We start from the raw sequence: 25,943 nt of genomic DNA on the forward strand, positions 1-25,943 counted from the left end.
AGGAGCAGGCTGTTGTCAGGATGTGCACTGGCCCTTTCAACTTGTTTCATAAAGTTATACAAATTTGTAATTCACTTCTATGTAATAATCCCCAGTCTTCCAGTATTTATCAGCTGCTGTATGTCCTGCAGGAAGTGGTGTATTCTCTGCAGTCTGACACAGTGCTCTCTGCTGCCACCTCTGTCCATGTCAGGAACTGTCCAGAGCAGCAGCAAATCCCCATAGAAAACCTCTCCTGCTCTGGACAGTTCCTGACATGGACAGAGGTGGCAGCAGAGAGCACTGTGTCACACTGGAGAGAATACACCACTTTCCGTAGGACATACAGCAGCTGATAAGTACTGGGAGACTGGAGATTTTTATATAGAAGTAATTTACAAATCTATAGAACTTTATGAAACAAGTTGATTTGATAAGGATTTTTGTTGGAGTTCCCCTTTAATAGCCCCTGTGGGGTGCTGTCTCTCACCTGTTGCTGGGCTGTGGGGGCCGGTGAGAGGGTCTGGATGGCCGGCGTGTTGGGCCGTTGGGCTCAGGATTGGCGCTGCCCCGTTGCTTTTGATGGGCGGTGGTCTGGCTGCCGGTGGTGCTGTCTGACAGACTCTGCTCTATGGCCATCTGGATGAGCTCCTCTTCGCTCATGCTGCTGTACAGGCTGTACTCCTCCGAGCCCAGGGTGGGCTGCGGGGGCCGCGACCTGGAGACCTGGGTCATCATGTCTGCCAGAAGAGAGAGAGAAAGAGCTGGAAGATATACACAGTATACAGGGGGCTGCAGGCCAAGCTCAATGGTGTCACAGCGGCACAGAGGATTTCAGCAAAGAAGAGGACTGCTGATCTGGTACACTCATTGTTTTAAAGTGGGAGGAGCTGGGTCTCACAGCAGCACAGAGTATTTTAGAAGAGCATTGTGCGGATTCTATGAGAGGTCACAAACTAAGGTTTTATCTCTAGAGGAGCTGGGTCTCACAGCAGCACAGTGTATTTCAGGAGGGGAGTGTACTGATCCTATGGGGGGGCGACAGACTGCTTAATAGTGGAAGCAGCTGGCTTGCACAGCAGCACAGTGTATTTCAGGAAAGGTCATCTTGTGAAAGGAGTTTTATAGTGAGTGAAGTGGTGTCTCACAGCAGCACAGTGTATTTCAGGAGAGCCGTGTGCTGATCTTGGGAGAGGCGTTTTCCTGGTTCTCAGGGTGCTGATGTTAGTGATGACGGGGCAGCATGTGATGATGAGAGGAGTAGTCCTAGTAGTAGTGTAGAAATGGGTGGTGAGTGGGCGGCACACCCTCCAGGTTATGTTACTGTCAGGGCCGGATTAAAGGGAGGGCACCTGGGGCACGTGCCCTGGGGCCTCCACCACTTAGGGGCCCCCACCAGCCCCAACCCTAGCAGATTGGTGCTGCTTACCCAGGATATCAGGCCATGTAATAGGGCCCTGACACAGTGGGTAAGAGCGCTCAGAAAGTGCTTTGTTCTCACATTGCGTTATTAACACAAACACAATGTGGGAATACACTCTGATACTTATCTCCCCCTCTGCTCCTGTCTCTAGGGCCTGGCATCTTCCCCTGCACTGCAGCCTCTAGTGACCACTTGCACAACAGAGGAGGATGCTGAGCCATATAGCCAGGAGCGAGGAGGGGGCTGTGCTAAGTCGCCTACAGTAAGCAGCCATCTGTATAGATCATGGTATAGTTTGTTTTGGGGGGTGGGGGGGGGGTTGTCGCCCGGGGCCTCCTCCAACCTTAATCCGACCCTGCTTACACTACTATTGCTGTTATTACTCCTTACGTTACTGTTATTACGGCTCACGGTACTGTTATGGCTTACGTTACTGTTAGTGTTATGGCTTACGTTACTGTTAGTGTTATGGCTTACGTTACTGTTAGTGTTATTATGGCTTACGCTACTATTGTTGCTGTTATTACGGCTTACGCTACTATTGTTGCTGTTATTACTCCTTATGTTACTGTTATTACGGCTTACGTTACTGTTCCTCTTATTACGCTTTACGTTACTGTTACTGTTATTACTCCTTACATTACTGTTGTTGCTGTTATTACTCCTTATGTTACTGTTATTACGGCTTACGTTACTGTTACTGTTATTACGGCTTACGTTACTGTTATTACGGCTTACGTTACTGTTGTTGCTGTTATTACTCCTTATGTTACTGTTATTACGGCTTACGTTACTGTTGCTGTTATTACTCCTTATGTTACTGTTATTACGGCTTACGTTACTGTTACTGTTATTACGGCTTACGTTACTGTTATTACGGCTTACGTTACTGTTGTTGCTGTTATTACTCCTTATGTTACTGTTATTACGGCTTACGTTACTGTTGTTGCTGTTATTACTCCTTATGTTACTGTTATTACGGCTTACGTTACTGTTGTTGCTGTTATTACTCCTTATGTTACTGTTATTACGGCTTACGTTACTGTTGCTCTTATTACTTATTGCTTTACGTTACTGTTGTTGCTGACATTAGTCGCGCGGGGAGAATCAGACTTTCCATGCGGTCAGTGGAATGTGGAGAATTATAATACTACAAGCAGCGATATTAGGAGGACGGGCTCCTAAGTGATCTCACATGGCAGAACGTTCCTCACCGCTGCCATCTATGTACAATGTATAGCAGTGTGTCCCAGCTGGTACAGGATAGTCACCAGGGGGCGCTGCATCGCCTGTAAACCAGGCTGGACTCCATGCGAAACCATGAAGATATAATGGAGTGATGGTGATGATGCTGAGTGTGGGGGACAGGTTATGGGGATAGCCGGCTGACACTAAGACTGGGGGGACAGGTCATGGGGACAGCCGGCTGACACTAAGGCTGGGGGGACAGGTCATGGGGACAGCCGGCTGACACTAAGACTGGGGGGACAGGTCATGGGGACAGCCGGCTGACACTAAGACCGTTGGGAACGAGTCATGGGGACAGCCGGCTGACACTAAGACTGGGGGGACGGGTCATGGGGACAGCCGGCTGACACTAAGACTGGGGGGATGGGTCATGGGGACAGCCGGCTGACACTAAGACCGGGGGGACGGGTCATGGGGACAGCCGGCTGACACTAAGACCGGGGGGACGGGTCATGGGGACAGCCGGCTGACACTAAGACCGGGGGGAAGGGTCATGGGGGGGCAATTCATAGGCAGACAATTCATGGGGAAATTCATGGGCGGACAATTCATGGGCACCTTTGGACACTTAGCTATGACCAGATAACCACAGCTAGGGCTTGTAGTACCCTGACAGGACGGGTCACTCCACACTGTAGGGTACAAGGTGGCCAGACAGTCTAAACACAACTACAAGTAAACTTCTCACTATAAAGAATATCTCTTCAAGTTCCAGCAGAGTACATTGCTACATTGGGTTGGGGCTCCTCTGACAAACTCTTCTCCTCTACTCTACAATGACCTCTCTTTTACTCTACTTCTCCAGCACCTTCTCAAGAACAACAAGTTGAAGTATTAGGAGTCTGTTCTACAGAAGTGTATTATACCTGAAAGACTTTGCAGTAAGGCTGTTCTATTTTTAAATCACTGGGACTCAGTCAGCCTTCATCCGCACCAGCACCCATACACACCAGCCGCACACCTTGGGTTATTTTTCCCTCCTCTGTGGGTGGCGGTACCGATAGTCCGGGTGGGTCAGTTACCTCTCAGGACTACCGTGACAGGAGCCCAAGGGACCCATCACAGGCCGGCAGGTCACCGACCATTGGGGAACAGTACAGCCCTATACAAAGCAGCTACCAACATCCCACCTGTGTCCTGGACAAGCACTGGTGTCGCAACACTAACATCACTGGCCAAGCTGTCACAACACCAACCCTCCTGCAGAGGCCTAGACCAATGGGACGACAGGACCTTATTGTCAAGGAATTTCCTCGATAGAGTCCTAATCATCCCCAAACCCCACCGACGAATGACCTTTAGAACCAGGGTAGCATAAGCCGCAAGATGCCCGTGTGCGGAGAGCAAAGGGAGCAGGAAGGTTTTGCTCAGGTTAACCCTTTCCCTGAGGGTCAGAGACCAACCCTTCCACTGATCCACCTTCTGAGCGGCGATCATAAGCCTGCTGTCCCAGTTCTGTTTGGGGTAATCCCCTTTTGCCGAATTCGATTATGTCCGGGAGATCAAATCCAGGATCTCCACCTCCCAGCCAGAGACTCTCACACTTATCCTGGTTGATCTTGGACCCAGATGCCTCTGAGTAGCGCTCCACCTCTGACATCACACACTGCACCTTCTCTTGCGAGGAGACAAATATGGTGACATCATCGGCGTATGCTACCACCCTCAGAGTGGAATCCGGTACCCGCCTGGTATGTTAAGTGCCCCCCGGCCTGCGCTATACGTTGGGTGCACCCTGGCCTGCGCTATACGTTGGGTGCACCCCGGCCTGCGCTATACGTTGGGTGCACCCCGGGCTGCGCTATATGTTGGGTGCACCCTGGCCTGCGCTATACGTTGGGTGCACCCCGGCCTGCGCTATATGTTGGGTGCACCCCCGGCTGCGCTATATGTTGGGTGCACCCCGGGCTGCGCTATATGTTGGGTGCACCCCAGGCTGCGCTATATGTTGGGTGCACCTCGGGCTGCGCTATATGTTGGGTGCACCCCGGGCTGCGCTATATGTTGGGTGCACCCCGGGCTGCGCTATACGTTGGGTGCACCCCGGCCTGCGCTTTACGTTGGGTGCACCCCGGCCTGCTCTACGCGTTGGGTGCACCCCGGCCTGCTCTACGCGTTGGGTGCACCCCGGCCTGCGCTATGCGTTGGGTGCACCCCGGCCTGCGCTATGCATTGGGTGCACCCCGGCCTGCTCTATGCGTTGGGTGCACCCCGGCCTGCGCCATGCGTTGGGTGCACCCCGGCCTGCGCCATGCGTTGGGTGCACCCCGGCCTGCGCCATGCGTTGGGTGCACCCCGGCCTGCGCCATGCGTTGGGTGCACCCCGGCCTGCGCCATGCGTTGGGTGCACCCCGGCCTGCGCCATGCGTTGGGTGCACCCCGGCCTGCGCCATGCGTTGGGTGCACCCCGGCCTGCGCCATGCGTTGGGTGCACCCCGGCCTGCGCCATTTGTTGGGTGCACCCCGGCCTGCGCCATGCGTTGGGTGCACCCCGGCCTGCGCCATGCGTTGGGTGCACCCCGGCCTGCGCCATGCGTTGGGTGCACCCCGGCCTGCGCCATGCGTTGGGTGCACCCCGGCCTGCGCCATGCGTTGGGTGCACCCCGGCCTGCGCCATGCGTTGGGTGCACCCCGGCCTGCGCCATGCGTTGGGTGCACCCCGGCCTGCGCCATGCGTTGGGTGCACCCCGGCCTGCGCCATGCGTTGGGTGCACCCCGGCCTACGCTATGCGTTGGGTGCACCCCGGCCTGCGCTATACGTTGGGTGCACCCCGGCCTGCGCTTTACGTTGGGTGCACCCCGGCCTGCGCTATGCGTTGGGTGCACCCCGGCCTACGCCATGCGTTGGGTGCACCCCGGCCTGCGCCATGCGTTGGGTGCACCCCGGCCTGCGCCATGCGTTGGGTGCACCCCGGCCTGCGCCATGCGTTGGGTGCACCCCGGCCTGCGCCATGCGTTGGGTGCACCCCGGCCTGCGCCATGCGTTGGGTGCACCCCGGCCTGCGCTATACGTTGGGTGCACCCCGGCCTGCTCTACGCGTTGGGTGCACCCCGGCCTGCTCTATGCAGCTATGGTTATAAAGGCAGAATTAATGCACTCGCTCAGCTCTACTACTTCACACGCACTCAGCACTTGTTAGGAGTGAGGATGCGGACTGCCACCTGCAGACACCATACCCAGACATTAGCAGATTAGCCTTGGCACAGGGAGCCGTCTCTGGGGCAGCCGCACGTCTCACAGGTCAGATCATTTTATATCCAAGCATCTTGATTTCCCATCTTGCAAAACAGGGATCTTTCCATATAAACATCCCCCCCTCCCCCCATCATTCCATCTGCTCCACCAGACACCCCAGTTAATCACGGCTCGGCCTGTCATGTGGAGGAAACACTTGTCAGGTGTCAGAGCAGTAATACCCCCTGGCACAACCTAGGCATGGCCTCCTGCTCCCGACCACCTCACAGCCGCATTTACCCACATGAACCATCCCACAGGCACGTGTCTGTTTCTGAAGGAGCCGTGCACCCCAAACATTAGGAAACGGGGGGCAGACTGTCACCAGCTCATCCACATTGGCCTGTAAGGCGGCATGGCTGTTCTGTGCTTTATTACCATTAGAATCAAATCATTTATCCCATAGAGACTCCTGACCGACAATGCCGAATGTCACCAGCAATATCGGATGGGGACGGACACTGCACATATAGTCACATATAGTCACATATAGTCACATATAGTTACATATAGTCACATATAGTCACATATAGTCACATATAGTCACATATAGTTACATATAGTCACATATAGTTACATATAGTTCCATATAGTCACATATAGCCACATATAGCCACATATAGCCACATATAGTCACATATAGTTACATATAGTCACATATAGTCACATATAGTCACATATAGTCACATATAGTCACATATAGTCACATATAGTCACATATAGTCACATATAGTTACATAGTCGCATAGAGTGCTGACACCCCATACTGACCCATTCCTGTGATCGCCTCCCTGTTCTTGGTTATTAGTTGTCACACACTGTTACATTGTATCCGATCATCCCTCCATTGTTCTCCCTCAGTTATATAGGTTACTATATAGTGTCATCCCTCAGTTATATAGGTTACTATATAGTGTCATCCGTCCATGCGTTACCTCCTGCCCCTCCGGACGCCTCCGCTCTGCCACTTCTCTGTGACTCCCACAAACCTGTGTCTGGAAGTTTCTGTGTATTTCTGGAGCAGCACATGATCAGAGGTGACAAGCCAAAGCGCCACTCAGCAACATGTCTCACATTTCCTGAGCAGAGATGACAGCACCCCTCTCCCCTGTTACATCAGTCTGTGGGGACCCCGACCAGCCAGCTCCAGGGACTGACACAGGGGGGGGAGGGGGGCAACTGCATCACTGTGTATCTGCCCTGAGCAGCAGCCCTTATATGGAGAAGTACAGCCAAACTCTATGTACTCCCCATATACAGAGAGCCGGGGGGAGAGGCCGATCCAGGGAAACCTCACCCCATAATAACACTGTGTAAGATACTCCCAGCACCACCCATAGGGGGCAGTATTGTAGCAGTTATATCCCTGTATATAGGGGGCAGTATTGTAGCAGTTATATCCCTGTATATAGGGGGCAGTATTGTAGCAGTTATATCCCTGTATATAGGGGGCAGTATTATAGTAGTTATATCCCTGTATATAGGAGCAGTATTATAGTAGTTATATCCCTGTATATAGGGGGCAGTATTATAGTAGTTATATCCCTGTATATAGGAGCAGTATTGTAGCAGTTATATCCCTGTATATAGGGGGCAGTATTATAGTAGTTATATCCCTGTATATAGAAGCAGTATTGTAGCAGTTATATCCCTGTATATAGGAGCAGTATTATAGTAGTTATATTCCTGTATATAGGAGCAGTATTATAGTAGTATATCCCTGTATATAGGAGCAGTATTATAGTAGTTATATTCCTGTATATAGGAGCAGTATTATAGTAGTTATATTTCTGTATATAGGGGGCAGTATTATAGTAGTTATATTCCTGTATATAGGAGCAGTATTATAGTAGTTATATTTCTGTATATAGGGGCAGTATTATAGTAGTTATATTCCTGTATATAGGGGGCAGTATTATAGTAGTTATATTCCTGTATATAGGAGCAGTATTATAGTAGTTATATTCCTGTATATAGGAGCAGTATTATAGTAGTTATATCCCTGTATATAGGGAGCAGTATTATAGTAGTTATATTCCTGTATATAGGAGCAGTATTATAGTAGTTATATCCCTGTATATAGGGAGCAGTATTATAGTAGTTATATTCCTGTATATAGGGAGCAGTATTATAGTAGTTATATCCCTGTATATAGGAGCAGTATTATAGTAGTTATATTCCTGTATATAGGAGCAGTATTATAGTAGTTATATCCCTGTATATAGGAGCAGTATTATAGTAGTATATTCCTATATATAGGAGCAGTATTATAGTAGTTATATCCCTGTATATAGGAGCAGTATTATAGTAGTTATATTCCTGTATATAGGGAGCAGTATTATAGTAGTTATATTCCTGTATATAGGAGCAGTATTATAGTAGTTATATCCCTGTATATAGGGGGCAGTATTATAGTAGTTATATTCCTGTATATAGGGGGCAGTATTATAGTAGTTATATCCCTGTATATAGGAGCAGTATTATAGTAGTATATTCCTATATATAGGAGCAGTATTATAGTAGTTATATCCCTGTATATAGGAGCAGTATTATAGTAGTTATATCCCTGTATATAGGAGCAGTATTATAGTAGTTATATCCCTGTATATAGGAGCAGTATTATAGTAGTTATATCCCTGTATATAGGAGCAGTATTATAGTAGTATATTCCAGTATATAGGAGCAGTATTATAGTAGTTATATTCTTGTACATAGGGGGCAGTATTAGTTTCCTGTTCTATTGTTGTCCCGATATCATTCAGAATTGTTACATGTAATTAAATCTTGGGTTGGTTACTGTGTGAATGAGTGGCGTTCTCTTACAGTCATTCAGGGCCAGTGACAATGTCTATTGTTTGATGAACCTGATTCCCCTGTGGACAGATGATCCTCAGCAGCTGCTCTGGGGATTGTGGAAGCACCTGGCATTGTCTCTGAGATGTATAGTAGTGCGGAGTGTTGGCTATCCTGTGTCCTTGGGCTGAAGGTTATGTGGTGTAAATCCCAGCATTACTTTCATAGCATCATTATGGATCATCTTTGTGCGCCCTTGGACCAGTCCTTTGTATGACTGTGGTGGCGCAGGGTGCAAGGTGTTATATGCAGAGCTAGGTGTTGCGGGACTTGTTGCGGAGTAGTAGTAGTAGCTCCCTGGGACCCTACAAACGCCCGGTGAAGGCGTTCCTAGTTCCCCTCTGTAGTGTGATGGGGCAGTGGTATAAAGACACAGACTCCAGGATCTCTTAAAGGCACAGTACAACACTTTTCAATGTCTGCGTTTCAAAGTGCAACTTTTGAGGTTTTGTTTGCAGGCGAGTTCCCTTTAAGAGGTTTTACATATCCTGTGGTAGCAAATAGACTGAGGTAAGGAAACTTGCGGTTTTGTAAAGTCTCTGGATGTTATTGGTAGAAAACTTGCACTTTAGGCTGAGGAGACCACCTGAAGGGGAATTCTGACAACCGTGGCTTGTGTTGCAATACTTTATATATGAGATTAACCCGTACTCCCGGTCAGTAGTTATCCGTACGGGCCCCAGATCTACATGACTGGTCCCTCAACATCAGTCGAGGAAACTAAGCAAGAGACAGCTGGGCACATCGACAATCCCCATCAGCGTGGACAGGTCTGGGTCCCGCGCCTGTGGTAGTTATCCCCTCTTTGCTTTATCAGGCCATACCCTGACATTCAGGAAGTTGGAGAAAGTAGGAGCCCAGTGTAATCTGGAAGCACATGGTCCTCCCCACCTGGCTTATAAGTTAAGACCGGGACTAATTCCTATTGCTGGAGCAGGCTCTGTGATTTTTTGCAAATCATGGCGGAAGTGTAGCCAGGAGACAGTACACCAGTGAAAGTATAAGTCTTTTTGGGTGGTCATTGGCCCCCCAGGAGCTCAGGGCCCCGGGCTGCCGCCCGAAATGCCCCTATTATAATCCACTACTGCCGATATCCCACAGCGCCCCCCCAGAGCCTTGGTAAGGGGACTCGGCATGGTCACTATGGGTATACACAGGGGATAGCACCTATATCCCACAGCGCCCCCAGAGCCTGGGTAAGGGGACTCGGCATGGTCACTATGGGTATACACAGGGGATAGCACCTATATCCCACAGCGCCCCCTAGAGCCTTGGTAAGGGGACTCTGCATGGTCACTATGGGTATACACAGGGGATAGCACCTATATTATATCCCACAGCGCCCCCCAGAGCCTGGATAAGGGGACTCGGCATGGTCACTATGGGTATACACAGGGGATAGCACCTATATCCCACAGCGCCCCCCAGAGCCTGGGTAAGGGGGCTCGGCATGGTCACTATGGGTATACACAGGGGATAGCACCTCTAATACCTTCCTACACCATAACAGGAGGATGTAAGAGGACACAGAGTCCATCCAGAATACAGTATGACTGAGATGGTGCCAGCAGATGCCATGGAGGACGGTGGAGGTCATCCCTGAGACCCGCTGTTCCTTGGCTGGTATAAGTTATTACTAAGCCAGGAGACCGCCCGACACATAGGAACACGTGTGCATTATAAATGGCGTCTGGTAGGTGGGGGCCATCACATATCCTACTTTGGGGTCCACGAGCTTTGGCTTACAAGTCTGGACCCTTCGTAGGGCTGTTGTATTTCTGTCTATGGAAAGGTCCGGAACCAGAAACATTCTAGAATATACTGCTGCAGACACCACTGACTACCCCTCCAATAGGGAGTCCGCTCCTTGCATGGCCTATAGGACCCTCTATGGTAGGTTGGTGGTCTCCCAAGGGAGAAGCTCATCCCCTCATACTGCTCTATGTCTAGAATCGAGAATTCCTGCTGCTGCTATGAACAGGGCATCACCTATTATTGTAATCCCCATGGGTAGTGCCACCTTAGGCCTGGCAGCCACAGCGTAGTGTCCCAGCACAGGTCTTTATGCACCTGGGAAAGTAACATACTCAGGTTCTCACAGTGGGATGAAGCAGGAGTGTACTGATAGATTTCCCCACTAGGTGTCACTGTCTGTATTTCCTATTGTACTATGCACAGCTGAAGCATGTCTTATGGCCCTTATTGTTGTTTTCTGTGCAGGTGCATCTTTCCGTCTCTTTCGCCTTCCTTTTTTCTCTCACACACAGGGCCACCAATCACCAGTAGGCTTAGTACACCCTATAAAAAGAGGCTAGTTCCTGGTGGGGGGAGGGGGGGCCTCTAGTCAGGAGTTGGAGAGACACACAGAGATAGAGAGCTTTAAAGGGGTTATCCAGCGCTACAAAAACATGGCCACTTTCCCCCCTACTGTTGTCTCCAGTTCAGGTGCGGTTTGCAATTAAGCATGTTTTTGTAGCGCTGGATAACCCCTTTAAGTAACGGCAGCTAGCATGCAGTGCTAGACCCCCTCAGGAGGAAAAAACGTCCTTGTCCAGGTCAGGGATACACTCTACACGAGACAGGGCAGCATACCTGAGTTAGGTTCTGACCCCAGTAGGACAAAGCTGCAGATAACGCCTAAGTATCCTACTGCAACGCACGGCTATTCTGAGAACCTCGAAACTCTGCTCAACCCAGCACAGGGACATGGGACCTCGTACTACCCTCACATGATGGGTATCCCGACACTATAGGGAATAAGACAGTCAAAGATATCTCTACGTAAGTGCGAGTATCTTCTTCTTCTGTTCTTCACCTTGCTATCCCAGCAGAGTACACAGCTACATTGGACAGAGCCCTCAAGACGCCCCTCTACTCCACTTTCCTTTTGTCTACCAACTACCTCTCACCTGCACCTACAGTTACCAGAGCGCTATTACTGTATTGCACTCAAGATCTTTAGTGAACGGACGTTATTCTGGTTAAGCAATTGGACTCTGGTCTATTCTTCCTGCACCCACACACCAGGTTACACTTGGGTTATTCCAAATCTGGGTGGGTTTCAATGCCGCTCCAGGCTACCATGACAAGTGCCAAAGTGACCCACCGAGCCGCCACAACCCCGCACAGGCTACCCTGGCCTTCCGCGAGTGCTCCTGGGGGCTGTGTGGGCCAGTCTGGGTCTATAGGATACTGCTCCGCCATGTCCACCCCTGATAGTACCCGCTGTTACTGGGTATATAACCGCACAGAGATGCCTGCGATGCCTCCGTGTCCACCCCTGATAGTACCCGCTGTTACTGGGTATATAACCGCACAGAGATGCCTGCGATGCCTCCGTGTCCACCCCTGATAGTACCCGCTGTTACTGTGTATATAACCGCACAGAGATGCCTGCGATGCCTCCGTGTCCACCCCTGATAGTACCCGCTGTTACCGGGTATATAACCGCATAGAGATGCCTGCGATGCCTCCATGTCCACCCCTGATAGTACCCGCTGTTACTGGGTATATAACCGCACAGAGATGTCTGCGATGCCTCCATGTCCAGCCCTGATAGTACCCGCTGTTACTGGGTATATAACCGCACAGAGATGCCTGCGATGCCTCCATGTCCACCCTGATAGTACCCCGCTGTTACTGGGTATATAACCGCACAGAGATGCCTGCGATGCCTCCGTGTCCACCCCTGATAGTACCCGCTGTTACTGGAATATAACCGCACAGAGATGCCTGCGATGCCTCCGTGTCCACCCCTGATAGTACCTGCTGTTACTGGGAATATAACCGCACAGAGATGCCTGCGATGCCTCCGTGTCCACCCCTGATAGTACCCGCTGTTACTGGGTATATAACCGCACAGAGATGCCTGCGATGCCTCCGTGTCCACCCCTGATAGTACCCGCTGTTACTGGGTATATAACCGCACAGAGATGCCTGCGATGCCTCCGTGTCCACCCCTGATAGTACCCGCTGTTACTGGGTATATAACCGCACAGAGATGCCTGCGATGCCTCCGTGTCCACCCCTGATAGTACCCGCTGTTACTGGGTATATAACCGCACAGAGATGCCTGCGATGCCTCCATGTCCACCCCTGATAGTACCCGCTGTTACTGGGTATATAACCGCACAGAGATGCCTGCGATGCCTCCATGTCCACCCCTGATAGTACCCGCTGTTACTGGGTATATAACCGCACAGAGATGCCTGCGATGCCTCCATGTCCACCCCTGATAGTACCCGCTGTTACTGGGAATATAACCGCACAGAGATGTCTGCGATGCCTCCATGTCCACCCCTGATAGTACCCGCTGTTACTGGGTATATAACCGCACAGAGATGCCTGCGATGCCTCCATGTCCACCCCTGATAGTACCCGCTGTTACTGGGTATATAACCGCACAGAGATGCCTGCGATGCCTCTATGTTTAGCAGCCGGAGATGCAGCCAAATATATGTCAGTATCAAAGTTCTATTAAAGCGAAGCCTCCAGCCGGCTCTACACTCCATGGCGGGTGACCTTCCCTGTCACTGATAACTCCAGCAGCTACGACCTCTCCATGGGAACGGCCGAGAGAGACTGCGGCCGGATCAGGCTGATTGTTTAGATTGTGAAGGTATATACTGAATATATATAACTGTATATAATGGTGGGTGATGAGGGGGGGGAGGCCGGGGAGAGGCTTGAGGGAGGGGGGGAGAGGCTGCAGGGGGGGGGGGGAGAGGCTGCAGGGGGGGGGGAGAGGCTGCAGGGGGAGGGAGAGGCTTGAGAGATGGGGGGAAGAGGCTGCAGGGGGGGGGGAGAGGCTGCAGGGGGGGGTTGAGGGAGGGGGGGGAAAGGCTGCAGGGGGGGGGTTGAGGGGAGGGGGGGGAAAGGCTGCAGGGGGGGGGGGAGGGAGAGGCTGGAGGGAGGTGGGGGAGAGGCTTCAGGGAGGTGGGGGAGAGGCTTCCGGGAGATGGGGGAGAGGCTGCGGGGAGATGGGGGAGAGGCTGGAGAGAGATGGGGGAGAGGCTGGAGAGAGATGGGGGAGAGGCTGGAGAGAGATGGGGGAGAGGCTGGAGAGAGATGGGGGAGAGGCTGCAGGGAGATGGGGGAAAAGGCTGGAGGGTGATGTGGCGGAGGCCGGGGAGAGGCTGGAGGGAGGCCGGGGGAGAGGCTGCAGGGAGGTGGAGGGGAGGGAAAGGCTGGAGGGAGATGGGGGAGAGGCTGGAGGGAGGCCGGGGGAGAGGCTGGAGGGAGGCCGGGGGAGAGGCTGGAGGGAGGCTGGGGAGAGGCTGCAGGGAGGTGGGGGGACAGGCTGGAGAGAGGCAGGGGAGAGACTGCGGGGAGGCTGTAGGGAGGTGGGGGAGAGGCTGGAGGGTGATGTGGCGGAGGCCGGGGAGAGGCTGCAGGGAGGTGGGGGAGAGGCTGGAGGGAGGTGGGGAAGAGGCTGCAGGGAGGCAGGGGAGAGGCTGGAGGGAGGCTGATGGATGGGGTTAATAATGGCCGGCAGCATACACTGTGAGTGGAGACCTGTTCCTGCAGAGTGAGCGGGGGTCTCGGTCGCACTGGGCTTTAGGACCCTGTATAGGACAGTGCTTCTCAAACTGTCAGGCGCCCCCTAGTTGTTGGTGAGGCCCAGCTGGGGAGCCAGTTTTCACAAAAGTAACTATTATCTGCACAGTCCTTTTGCTGTTTGCAAAAATCTCCATGTTAGCAACATTATTAACTTATTTATTACTTGCTTTATTAGTATCTAGCGCTTGGGAGATGGGTGGTAGGTAGCCCCAGCAGTATTCTCCATGTCCACCCCTGATAGTACCCACTGTTACTGGGTATATAGCTTTTATCAGCTTTTAAATAGACTTTCACCAGATGGTGAGGCCCAGGCGCCCTCTTGGTCAGTGTGGTGAGGCCCAGGCATCCTCTTGGTCAGTCTGGTGAGGCCCAGGCATCCTCTTGGTCAGTGTGGTGAGGCCCAGGCATCCTCTTGGTCAGTGTGGTGAGGCCCAGGCATCCTCTTGGTCAGTCTGGTGAGGCCCAGGCATCCTCTTGGTCAGTGTGGTGAGGCCCAGGCATCCTCTCGGTCAGTCTGGTGAGGCCCAGGCATCCTCTTGGTCAGTGTGGTGAGGCCCAGGCATCCTCTTGGTCAGTGTGGTGAGGCCCAGGCGCCCTCTCGGTCAGTCTGGTGAGGCCCAGGCGCCCTCTCGGTCAGTCTGGTGAGGCCCAGGCGCCCTCTCGGTCAGTGTGGTGAGGACCAGGCATCCTCTTGGTCAGTGTGGTGAGGCCCAGGCGCCCTCTTGGTCAGTCTGGTGAGGCCCAGGCGCCCTCTCGGTCAGTCTGGTGAGGCCCAGGCGCCCTCTTGGTCAGTGTGGTGAGGCCCAGGCGCCCTCTTGGTCAGTGTGGTGAGGCCCAGGCGCCCTCTCGGTCAGTCTGGTGAGGCCCAGGCATCCTCTTGGTCAGTGTGGTGAGGCCCAGGCATCCTCTTGGTCAGTGTGGTGAGGCCCGGGCACCCTCTTGGTCAGTGTGGTGAGGCCCGGGCATCCTCTTGGTCAGTGTGGTGAGGCCCAGGCGCCCTCTTGGTCTGTTGGGTAAGGCTCCAGTATAAAAAGTTTGAGAAGCGCTGCTCTGTAGGACACTCTGCCACCGCAGTTATGGTCCATACGAGACTTGTCAGTCATTTTTGTGGATCAGTAAATATACGGACCATATGAAACTAACAGCCGTGTAATGGTGGAAGGTGTGAATGAGGCCTGAGCGTGCGATTACACACTCTGCTTCCCGGTTCTGTATAGGAATATATATATATATATATATATATATATATATATATATATATATATATATATATATATATAGTCACGTGACGGACACCAAGGACCCTACTGAGCTTCATGGCGTCCGATATATCAGGGTATTACAGGACCGCTGACTGGGACCAGAGCGGAGACAAAGCAAACAGGGCCTCCCCCCCCCCCCCCCCCCCCCCCCCCCCATATGTCAGGCGGCCAGGACTGTATATACACTCAGCTGTGACGTCACTGATCTGCACCCCCCATGTCAGGCGGCCAGGACTGTATATACACTCAGCTGTGACGTCACTGGTCCGCACTGCTGCCTGTAATCCGGCTGCTGTGTGTACAGGCTCCAGGTTACCACACAAGCCGCAGCTACAGCAAACAGGCTGGAGGAGGCGGGGCGGGGCCTGTGTGATTGATGGCCGGTTGCTATGGTGATAGAACGCCGTCCCGGCTGGTGCATTCCGCTGCAGGATACAATGTAACTTCTCTGCTCGGTTGTGTCCGGAGGCCTCGGGATGGCGGAGAGGGAGCAGCCCCCCGGGGACCCCCCGAAGTATCAGCTCCACCTGGAGGTCGGGAAGAGGAACGTGTTCGTCACCCAACTGGAGGAGGGCAGGTGAGAGGGTTAACCCCTACAGTGCGGGGGCAGGGAGCAGTCACCTGACCAAGTCTATCCCTACAGCTGCTATATACTGTATACAATTATATATGTACAGCCGGTATAGCCTGGGTATATACTGTATACAATTATATATGTACAGCCGGTATAGCCTGGGTATATACAGTATATGTTATATATGTACAGCCGGTATAACCTAGGTATATACAGTATATGTTATATATGTACAGCTGGTATAAGCTGGATATATACTGTATACAATTATATATGTACAGCTGGTATAACCTGGGTATATACTGTATACAATTATATATGTACAGCTGGTATAACCTGGGTATATACTATATACAATTATATATGTACAGCCGGTATAACCTGGGTATATACTGTATATAATTATATATGTACAGCTGGTATAACCTGGGTATATACTATATACTATATACAATTATATATGTACAGCCGCTATAACCTGGGTATATACAGTATATGTTATATATGTACAGCCGGTATAACCTAGGTATATACAGTATATGTTATATATGTACAGCTGGTATAACCTGGGTATATACTGTATACAATTATATATGTACAGCCGGTATAACCTGGGTATATACAGTATACAATTATATATGTACAGCTGGTATAACCTGGGTATATACTGTATATAATTATATATGTACAGCTGGTATAACCTGGGTATATACTATATACAATTATATATGTACAGCCGGTATAACCTGGGTATATACTGTATATAATTATATATGTACAGCTGGTATAACCTGGGTATATACAGTATATAATTATATATGTACAGCTGGTATAACCTGGGTATATACTGTATATAATTATATATGTACAGCTGGTATAACCTGGGGATCTCCTGTATATAATTATATATGTACAGCTGGTGTAACCGGGGTATATACTGTATATATTATATATGTACAGCTGGTACAACCTGGGTATATACTGTATATAATTATATATGTACAGCTGGTATAACCTGGGAATATACTGTATATAATTATATATGTACAGCTGGTATAACCTGGGAATATACTGTATATAATTATATATGTACAGCTGGTATAACCTGGGTATATACAGTATATAATTATATATGTACAGCTCGTATAACCTGGGTATATACTGTATATAATTATATATGTACAGCCGGTATAACCTGGGTATATACTGTATTTATTATATATGTACAGCTGGTATAACCTGGGTATATACAGTATATATTATATATGTACAGCTGCTATATACTGTATATAATTATATATGTACAGCTGGTATAACCTGGGTATATACTGTATATAATTATATATGTACAGCTGGTATAACCTGGGTATATACTGTATATAATTATATATGTACAGCTGGTATAACCTGGGTATATACTGAATATAATTATATAGGTACAGCTGGTATAAACCTGGGTATATACTGTATATAATTATATAGGTACAGCTGGTATAACCTGGGTATATACTGAATATAATTATATAGGTACAGCTGGTATAACCTGGGTATATACTGAATATAATTATATAGGTACAGCTGGTATAACCTGGGTATATACTGTATATAATTATATATATGTACAGCTGGTATAACCTGGGTATATACTGTATATAATGTACAGCCGGTATAACCTGGGTATATACTGTATATAATTATATATATGTACAGCTGGTATAACCTGGGTATATACTGTATATAATTATATATGTACAGCTGGTATAACCTGGGTATATACTGTATATAATGTACAGCTGGTATAACCTGGGTATATACAGTATATGTTATATATGTACAGCTGGTATAACCTGGGTATATACTGTATATAATTATATATGTACAGCTAGTATAACCTGGGTATATACTGTATATAATTATATATGTACAGCCGGTATAACCTGGGTATATACTGTATTTATTATATATGTACAGCTGGTATAACCTCGGTATATACAGTATATATTATATATGTACAGCTGCTATATACTGTATATAATTATATATGTACAGCCGGTATAACCTGGGTATATACAGTATATATTATATATGTACAGCTGCTATATACTGTATATAATTATATATGTACAGCTGGTATAACCTGGGTATATACTGTATATAATTATATATGTACAGCTGGTATAACCTGGGTATATACTGAATATAATTATATAGGTACAGCTGGTATAACCTGGGTATATACTGTATATAATTATATAGGTACAGCTGGTATAACCTGGGTATATACTGAATATAATTATATAGGTACAGCTGGTATAACCTGGGTATATACTGAATATAATTATATAGGTACAGCTGGTATAACCTGGGTATATACTGAATATAATTATATATATGTACAGCTGGTATAACCTGGGTATATACAGTATATATTATATATGTACAGCTGCTATATACTGTATATAATTATATATGTACAGCTGGTATAACCTGGGTATATACTGTATATAATTATATATGTACAGCTGGTATAACCTGGGTATATACTGAATATAATTATATAGGTACAGCTGGTATAACCTGGGTATATACTGTATATAATTATATAGGTACAGCTGGTATAACCTGGGTATATACTGAATATAATTATATAGGTACAGCTGGTATAACCTGGGTATATACTGAATATAATTATATAGGTACAGCTGGTATAACCTGGGTATATACTGAATATAATTATATATATGTACAGCTGGTATAACCTGGGTATATACTGTATATAATTATATATGTACAGCTGGTATAACCTGGGTATATACTGTATATAATTATATAGGTACAGCTGGTATAACCTGGGTATATACTGTATGGGCTGGGATGTCGGGGTGCGGTCTCGGCTGTCGGGGTGCGGGCTTGGCTGGCAGGGTTCGCTGTCACTGTGTAGTATGGAGAGTAGGTCTCGGGGGTCTCTGTGGGGAGCGGACTGTAAATCTTCACTATGAAGCTGTAACTTTGTTTTTCAGGGATGAGGATGAAGATGATGTCACTCAGATCCCGGTGATAAAAGAGGTAGTGGTGACGCTTGCTCCCAGTAATGTATGTGTGTTGTCTATGAGGTGTGGAGACCCCCCTACACGCTGATCACGGGGGTCTTGTTGCCCCCTACACCCCTCCCCATGATTGGACTGTGACTGCTGGGAGCTACTGATGGATCCCCTTGCAGTCAGTGACTATCCGCAGCAGGGTGCATGCTGGGCTCCTCCATGGCCTGCAGCTCTGCTGAGGGTTTGTTACAGCTGCATCTTCCCCCCCCCCCCCCCCCGGCTGATGCCGCCACTGATACACTGAAACAAACTCTCAGCACTGGGTCCAATAGTAAGAGAACAGGAGCTGTGGGGAGTAAGAGGGGAGCCGTCACCAGATGGAAGATATTACAGAGACTGTGTAATGCTGGGCATGCTGGGAGTTGTAGTCTGGTTCCCAATGTCTGTGGGGGCCTCCTCATTCTGGTATAACATGTGACCCCACAATCCGGGTGACAGGCAACAGATCATAGCAGTTATACAGTCTGTAAAGGAGGGGACTGGGGGGGGGGGGACAAGGGGAATCATGGGACGGGGACACCAGGTATAGAGGGGAATCATGGGACAGGGGCACCAGGAAGAGTAAAGAGGGGAATCATGGGACAGGGGGCACCAGGTATAGAGGGGAATCATGGGACAGGGGGCACCAGGTATAGAGGGGAATCATGGGACAGGGACACCAGGTATAGAGGGGAATCATGGGACGGGGGCAACAGGAAGAGTAAAGAGGGGAATCATGGGACAGGGGCACCAGGTATAGAGGGGAATCATGGGACAGGGGCACCAGGAAGAGTAAAGAGGGGAATCATGGGACAGGGGCACCAGGTATAGAGGGGAATCATGGGACAGGGGCACCAGGTATAGAGGGGAATCATGGGACAGGGACACCAGGTATAGAGGGGAATCATGGGACGGGGGCACCAGGAAGAGTAAAGAGGGGAATCATGGGACAGGGGCACCAGGTATAGAGGGGAATCATGGGACAGGGGCATCAGGTAAGAGGGGAATCATGGGACAGGGACACCAGGTATAGAGGGGAATCATGGGACAGAAACACCAGGTATAGAGGGGAATCATGGGACAGGGACACCAGGTATAGAGGGGAATCATGGGACAGGGGCACCAGGTATAGAGGGGAATCATGGGACAGGGGCACCAGGTATAGAGGGGAATCATGGGACAGGGACACCAGGTATAGAGGGGAATCATGGGACGGGGGCACCAGGAAGAGTAAAGAGGGGAATCATGGGACAGGGCACCAGGTATAGAGGGGAATCATGGGGACAGGGGCATCAGGTAAGAGGGAATCATGGGACAGGGACACCAGGTATAGAGGGGAATCATGGGACAGAAACACCAGGTATAGAGGGGAATCATGGGACAGGGACACCAGGTATAGAGGGGAATCATGGGACAGGGGCACCAGGTATAGAGGGGAATCATGGGACAGGGGCACCAGGTATAGAGGGGAATCATGGGACGGGGACACCAGGTATAGAGGGGAATCATGGGACGGGGGCACCAGGAAGAGTAAAGAGGGGAATCATGGGACAGGGGCACCAGGTATAGAGGGGAATCATGGGACAGGGGCATCAGGTAAGAGGGGAATCATGGGACAGGGACACCAGGTATAGAGGGGAATCATGGGACAGAAAACACCAGGTATAGAGGGGGAATCATGGGACAGAAACACCAGGTATAGAGGGGAATCATGGGACAGGGACACCAGGTATAGAGGGGAATCATGGGGCGGGGACACCAGGTATAGAGGGGAATCATGGGACAGGGACACCAGGTAAGAGGGGAATCATGGGACAGGGACACCAGGTATAGAGGGGAACCATGGGACAGGGGCCCCAGGTATAGAGGGGAATCATGGGACAGGGGCACCAGGTATAGAGGGGAATCATGGGACAGGGGCACCAGGTATAGCGGGGAATCATGGGACAGGGGCACCAGGTATAGAGGGGAATCATGGGACGGGGGCACCAGGTATAGAGGGGAATCATGGGACGGGGGCACCAGGTATAGAGGGGAATCATGGGACGGGGACACCAGGTATAGAGGGGAATCATGGGACAGGGGCACCAGGAAGAGTATAGAGGGGAATCATGGGACGGGGGCACCAGATATAGAGGTGAATCATGGGACAGGGGCACCAGGTATAGAGGGGAATCATGGGACGGGGGCACCAGGTATAGAGGGGAATCATGGGACGGGGGGCACCAGGTAAGAGGGGAATCATGGGACGGGGGCACCAGGTATAGAGGGGAATCATGGGACAGGGACACCAGGTATAGAGGGGAATCATGGGACGGGGCACCAGGTATAGAGGGGAATCATGGGACGGGGGGCACCAGGTATAGAGGGGAATCATGGGACAGGGGCAACCAGGTATAAAGGGGAATCATGGGACAGGGCACCAGGTATAGAGGGGAATCATGGACAGGGGCACCAGGTATAGAGGGGAATCATGGGACAGGGGGACCATGTATAGAGGTGAATCATGGGACGGGGGCACCAGGTATAGAGGGGAATCATGGGGACGGGGGCACCAGGTATAGAGGGGAATCATGGGACGGGGGCACCAGGTTATAGAGGGGAATCATGGGACGGGGGCACCAGGTATAGAGGGGAATCATGGGACGGGGGCACCAGGTATAGAGGGGAATCATGGGACGGGGACACCAGGTATAGAGGGGAATCATGGGACAGGGGCACCAGGTATAGAGGGGAATCATGGGACAGGGGCACCAGGAAGAGTATAGAGGGGAATCATGGGACAGGGACACCAGGTATAGAGGGGAATCATGGGACAGGGGCACCAGGAAGAGTAAAGAGGGGAATCATGGGACAGGGGCACCAGGTATAGAGGGGAATCATGGGACGGGGGCACCAGGTATAGAGGGGAATCATGGGACAGGGGCACCAGGTATAGAGGGGAATCATGGGACGGGGGCACCAGGTATAGAGGGGAATCATGGGACAGGGGCACCAGGTATAGAGGGGAATCATGGGACAGGGGCACCAGGTATAGAGGGGAATCATGGGACAGGGGCACCAGGTATAGAGGTGAATCATGGGACGGGGACACCAGGTATAGAGGGGAATCATGGGACGGGGGCACCAGGTATAGAGGGGAATCATGGTCCCCTGCAGCGCCCCTCCCTCCCTCTCTCACACACGTATGCTCGGCCAGGGTGAGTGCTCATGTGTGTCAGGTGAAGCTACTGGATGTATAGGCCCTATAGGCCCGGATGGATCCATCTGCTGCCCTATAGGCTGTAAGTCATTGTGTCGTCTTTTTCTCTCCTGAGGCCGCTGGGAGATACTACTGGACACCAGTAAGAAACACGTTACAGAAGACGCTGGTGCTGAAGAAAGAGGTGGAGTACGACCGGGTCAGCCAGGAGCTGGTGCACAAGCGGGAGGAGTACGGGAGCGCATGCGTCTGCTGCAGGAGCACAAGGAGGAGTTTACTGTGAGACAGAAGGAGGTAAGAAGGGTGGAGGAGACCCCCCAGCACTGGAGAACACCCCCAGATCTAAGGAGACCCCCCAGCACTGGAGAACACCCCCAGATTTAAGGAGATCCCCCAGCACTGGAGAACACCCCAGATCTAGGGAGACCCCCCAGCACTGGAGAACACCCCAGATCTAAGGAGACCCCCAGCACTGGAGAACACCCCCAGATCTAGGGAGACCCCCCAGCACTGGAGAACACCCCCAGATCTAAGGAGACCCCCAGCACTGGAGAACACTCCCAGATTTAAGGAGACCCCCCAGCAATGGAGAACACCCCAGATCTATGGAGACCCCCCAGCACTGGAGAAACCCCCAGATCTAAGGAGACCCCCAGCACTGGAGAACACCCCCAGATCTAAGGAGATCCCCCAGCACTGGAGAACACCCCAGATCTATGGAGACCCCCCAGCACTGGAGAACACCCCCAGATCTAAGGAGACCCCCAGCACTGGAGAACACCCCCAGATCTAAGGAGACCCCCCAGCACTGGAGAACACCCCCAGATCGAAGGAGACCCCCCAGCACTGGAGAAACCCCCAGATTGAAGGAGACCCCCCAGCACTGGAGAACACCCCCAGATTGAAGGAGACCCCCAGCACTGGAGAACACCCCCAGATTGAAGGAGACCCCCCAGCACTGGAGAACACCCCAGATCGAAGGAGAGCCCCCAGCACTGGAGAACACCCAGATCGAAGGAGACCCCCAGCACTAGAGAACACCCCCAGATTGGCAGAGCTCCCCCCCCCCCCCCCCCCCCCCAGCACTGGCAGAGACCCCCAAAGCAGAGGAGACCCCCCCCCCCCCCCAGCACTCCTAGGCTGGAGGAGACCCTCTGATAATACTCAGATATTGTCTCCATTGTCGGCAGTACTCGGAGAAGGCTGAGAAGTTTGAGGGTTCCTGAAGGACAGCGACGCAAGAGAAGACGGGCGATAGCCAAGTACCAGGCCGAGACGCGGCAGAACGAGCTCCGGCAGATCGAGATTGTAGAGCTGGCGGCCCAACTGGAGGACAGGAGGAAGAGGTAGCGTGGGGGTCCTGTCTGTTACCCCCTCTGGGTGGTGATGGTCCTGTGTGTCCTCCTCATAGAGCGCCCCCCCCCCCGGGGTCAGAGGGTTATCGGGTATTTCACTGATTGTTTTCCCGTCTTTCTGTTCTCAGACAAAGAATCTGCACAAAAGGTCAAGACGCATAAGTTGTATGAGAATTTCCTGCTGAAAATGGTGGAGAAGGTTCCAGAGAGTAAGTAACTGGGAATATACTGGTGAGCACACATCAGACTGGTCGGCTCCATTGAGGCTGAATATATGATATATCTATATATATATTGTCAGTAATAGCCCCCCCTATATATCCACCCAAACAATGTCCAGCCATTGTATACAGCCCCCAGTGGTGACGCCAGTATATAGCAGCCATTGTATACAGCCCCCCCAAGCCGGACCCCATAGCCCTGTGATGTGTACCCCCCCGGACCCCATAGCCCCCTGTGATGTGTCCCCGGACCCCATAGCCCCCTGTGATGTGTCCCCCCATAGCCCCCCTGTGATGTGTCCCCCCATAGCCCCGCTGTGATGTGTCCCCCCATTAGCCCCCTGTGATGTGCCCCCCATATCCCATAGCCCCCTGTGATGTGTACCCCCATACGCCCCCTAGTGATGGTGTGCCCCCTTACCCCCTGTGATTGGCCCCCCAGATCCATAGCCCCCTGTGATGTGTACCCCCATAGCCCCCTGTGATGTGTGCCCCCTTAGCCCCCTGTGATGTGCCCCCCGATCCCATAGCCCCCTGTGATGTGTACCCCCATAGCCCCTGTGATTGTGCCCCCTTAGCCCCCTGTGATGTGCCCCCCAGAGCCCAGAGCCCTGTGATGTGTCCCCCCATAGCCCCCTGTGATGTGTCCCCCCATAGCCCCCTGTGATGTGTCCCCTCCTGTTCCTGTATGTGTAGGACTATCTGGGGTACTGGGTGGACTCCCCGGTGAAGGCCGTCATCAGCGCTACCAACCCTCTCTTTGACCATGAAGAACTTGGTGAACATCTGACGGATCTGGCGATGACCAGGAGAGCTCCCAGATCCGGCTGGAGGCTCTGAGAGACAGTAACGACACCATGAAGCTTGTAATGTCTCCACCCCAACCCTGTAGCACCTCCAGAAACAGCTCGTATGTCCCCTTCCCAGGTGGTCTCACCTCTCAGCATCTGCTGCAGACTGCTTGTTGTTATGCTCAGTCTCTAGTAATGGAGCGACCAAGACTGAACACAGGAAGGAATAAGTCTGCTGGCATAGTCTGTGTAATACAGTATCAGTAATGATGTACACAGTGACCCCACCGAGCAGATATGAGTGCAGCTCTGGAGTATAATACAGGATCAGTAATGTATGTACACATGGACCCCAGCAGCAGAATAGTGAGTGCAGCTCTGGATATAGATCAGTAATGGAGTCATAAATCATTTTGAAAGCTTGGATGGTAACACATGACGGGAGGACACAATATCTAATATGGCGAATCTTATTTTAATTGCAGAAATGTGAGGCATTAGATTGTAAGCTTAGCAGCCCGGCACCTGCTGTGAGGTTATAGCTGTTGGTGTCGTGTTGCACTCCTGCATGTGATCTCCCCGAGCTGCGCCTCCTTTGTGGTGAAGCTCTGCCAGGATACTTGACATCTCAGGTTGTGCGGTGACTTGGCGGGATTAGCTGCCGCTCGCTCACAATACAGGATTGGAAATCGAAAAGAACTCAATTCTGAAACATAGTAACAAAGGAAACATGGCCGAGTGTAAAGATGTCCGAGATAATCCGCAACCCCGAGCTGATGTGATGCAGCCCAGGGAGCGCCCCCAGCCTGCGGCAAATTGTGTACCTGATATTCTCATAGGCAATAGACTGTCATAGACATGAATGGGATGGCCTGCAGGGAAGGGGGGTCCTCGCATCTCATCACACCAACCGCTGTACACATGGATTTTGGTGGATTTGATCTTCCCTGTAATAATATAGAACACCATCATGCCTGTGTCCATGTCTCTGTGTCCCATAGACGATGACCGTTGAGCTGTCCCCGGCTGCAGCTCGACTACGACGACTGCAGAGAGAAACAACAGCTGGAGATAGACCTTTAACCTGGAGAAGAGTCAGTTCCGAAATCAGGTGAGAACGGCCGCAGGATGGGGGGTGTAGAGCAGTGACAGAAGGATACG

The 25,943-nt window shown here is 50.9% G+C and overlaps 1 protein-coding gene and 1 pseudogene across 1 annotated transcript in view; one reads left to right on the forward strand and one right to left on the reverse strand.

Moving 5' to 3' along the window:
- The window catches only part of LOC138781069 (ankyrin repeat and SOCS box protein 2-like), a 46,797-nt gene extending 39,761 nt beyond the window's left edge, over nucleotides 1-7,036 (reverse strand). Inside the window, 2 exon segments of the mRNA XM_069956759.1 lie at nucleotides 470-719; nucleotides 6,821-7,036. Coding sequence (XP_069812860.1) covers nucleotides 470-719; nucleotides 6,821-6,914 — 344 coding nt within the window. The 5' untranslated portion in view covers nucleotides 6,915-7,036.
- Nucleotides 7,037-15,927: 8,891 nt separating this feature from the next.
- LOC138781071 (coiled-coil domain-containing protein 42 homolog) lies at nucleotides 15,928-25,893 on the forward strand (annotated as a pseudogene).
- The last annotated feature ends 50 nt before the right edge of the window (nucleotides 25,894-25,943 follow it).

This window comes from Dendropsophus ebraccatus, unplaced genomic scaffold (assembly GCF_027789765.1).
Source record: "Dendropsophus ebraccatus isolate aDenEbr1 unplaced genomic scaffold, aDenEbr1.pat pat_scaffold_918_ctg1, whole genome shotgun sequence".
NCBI lineage: Eukaryota > Metazoa > Chordata > Amphibia > Anura > Hylidae > Dendropsophus > Dendropsophus ebraccatus.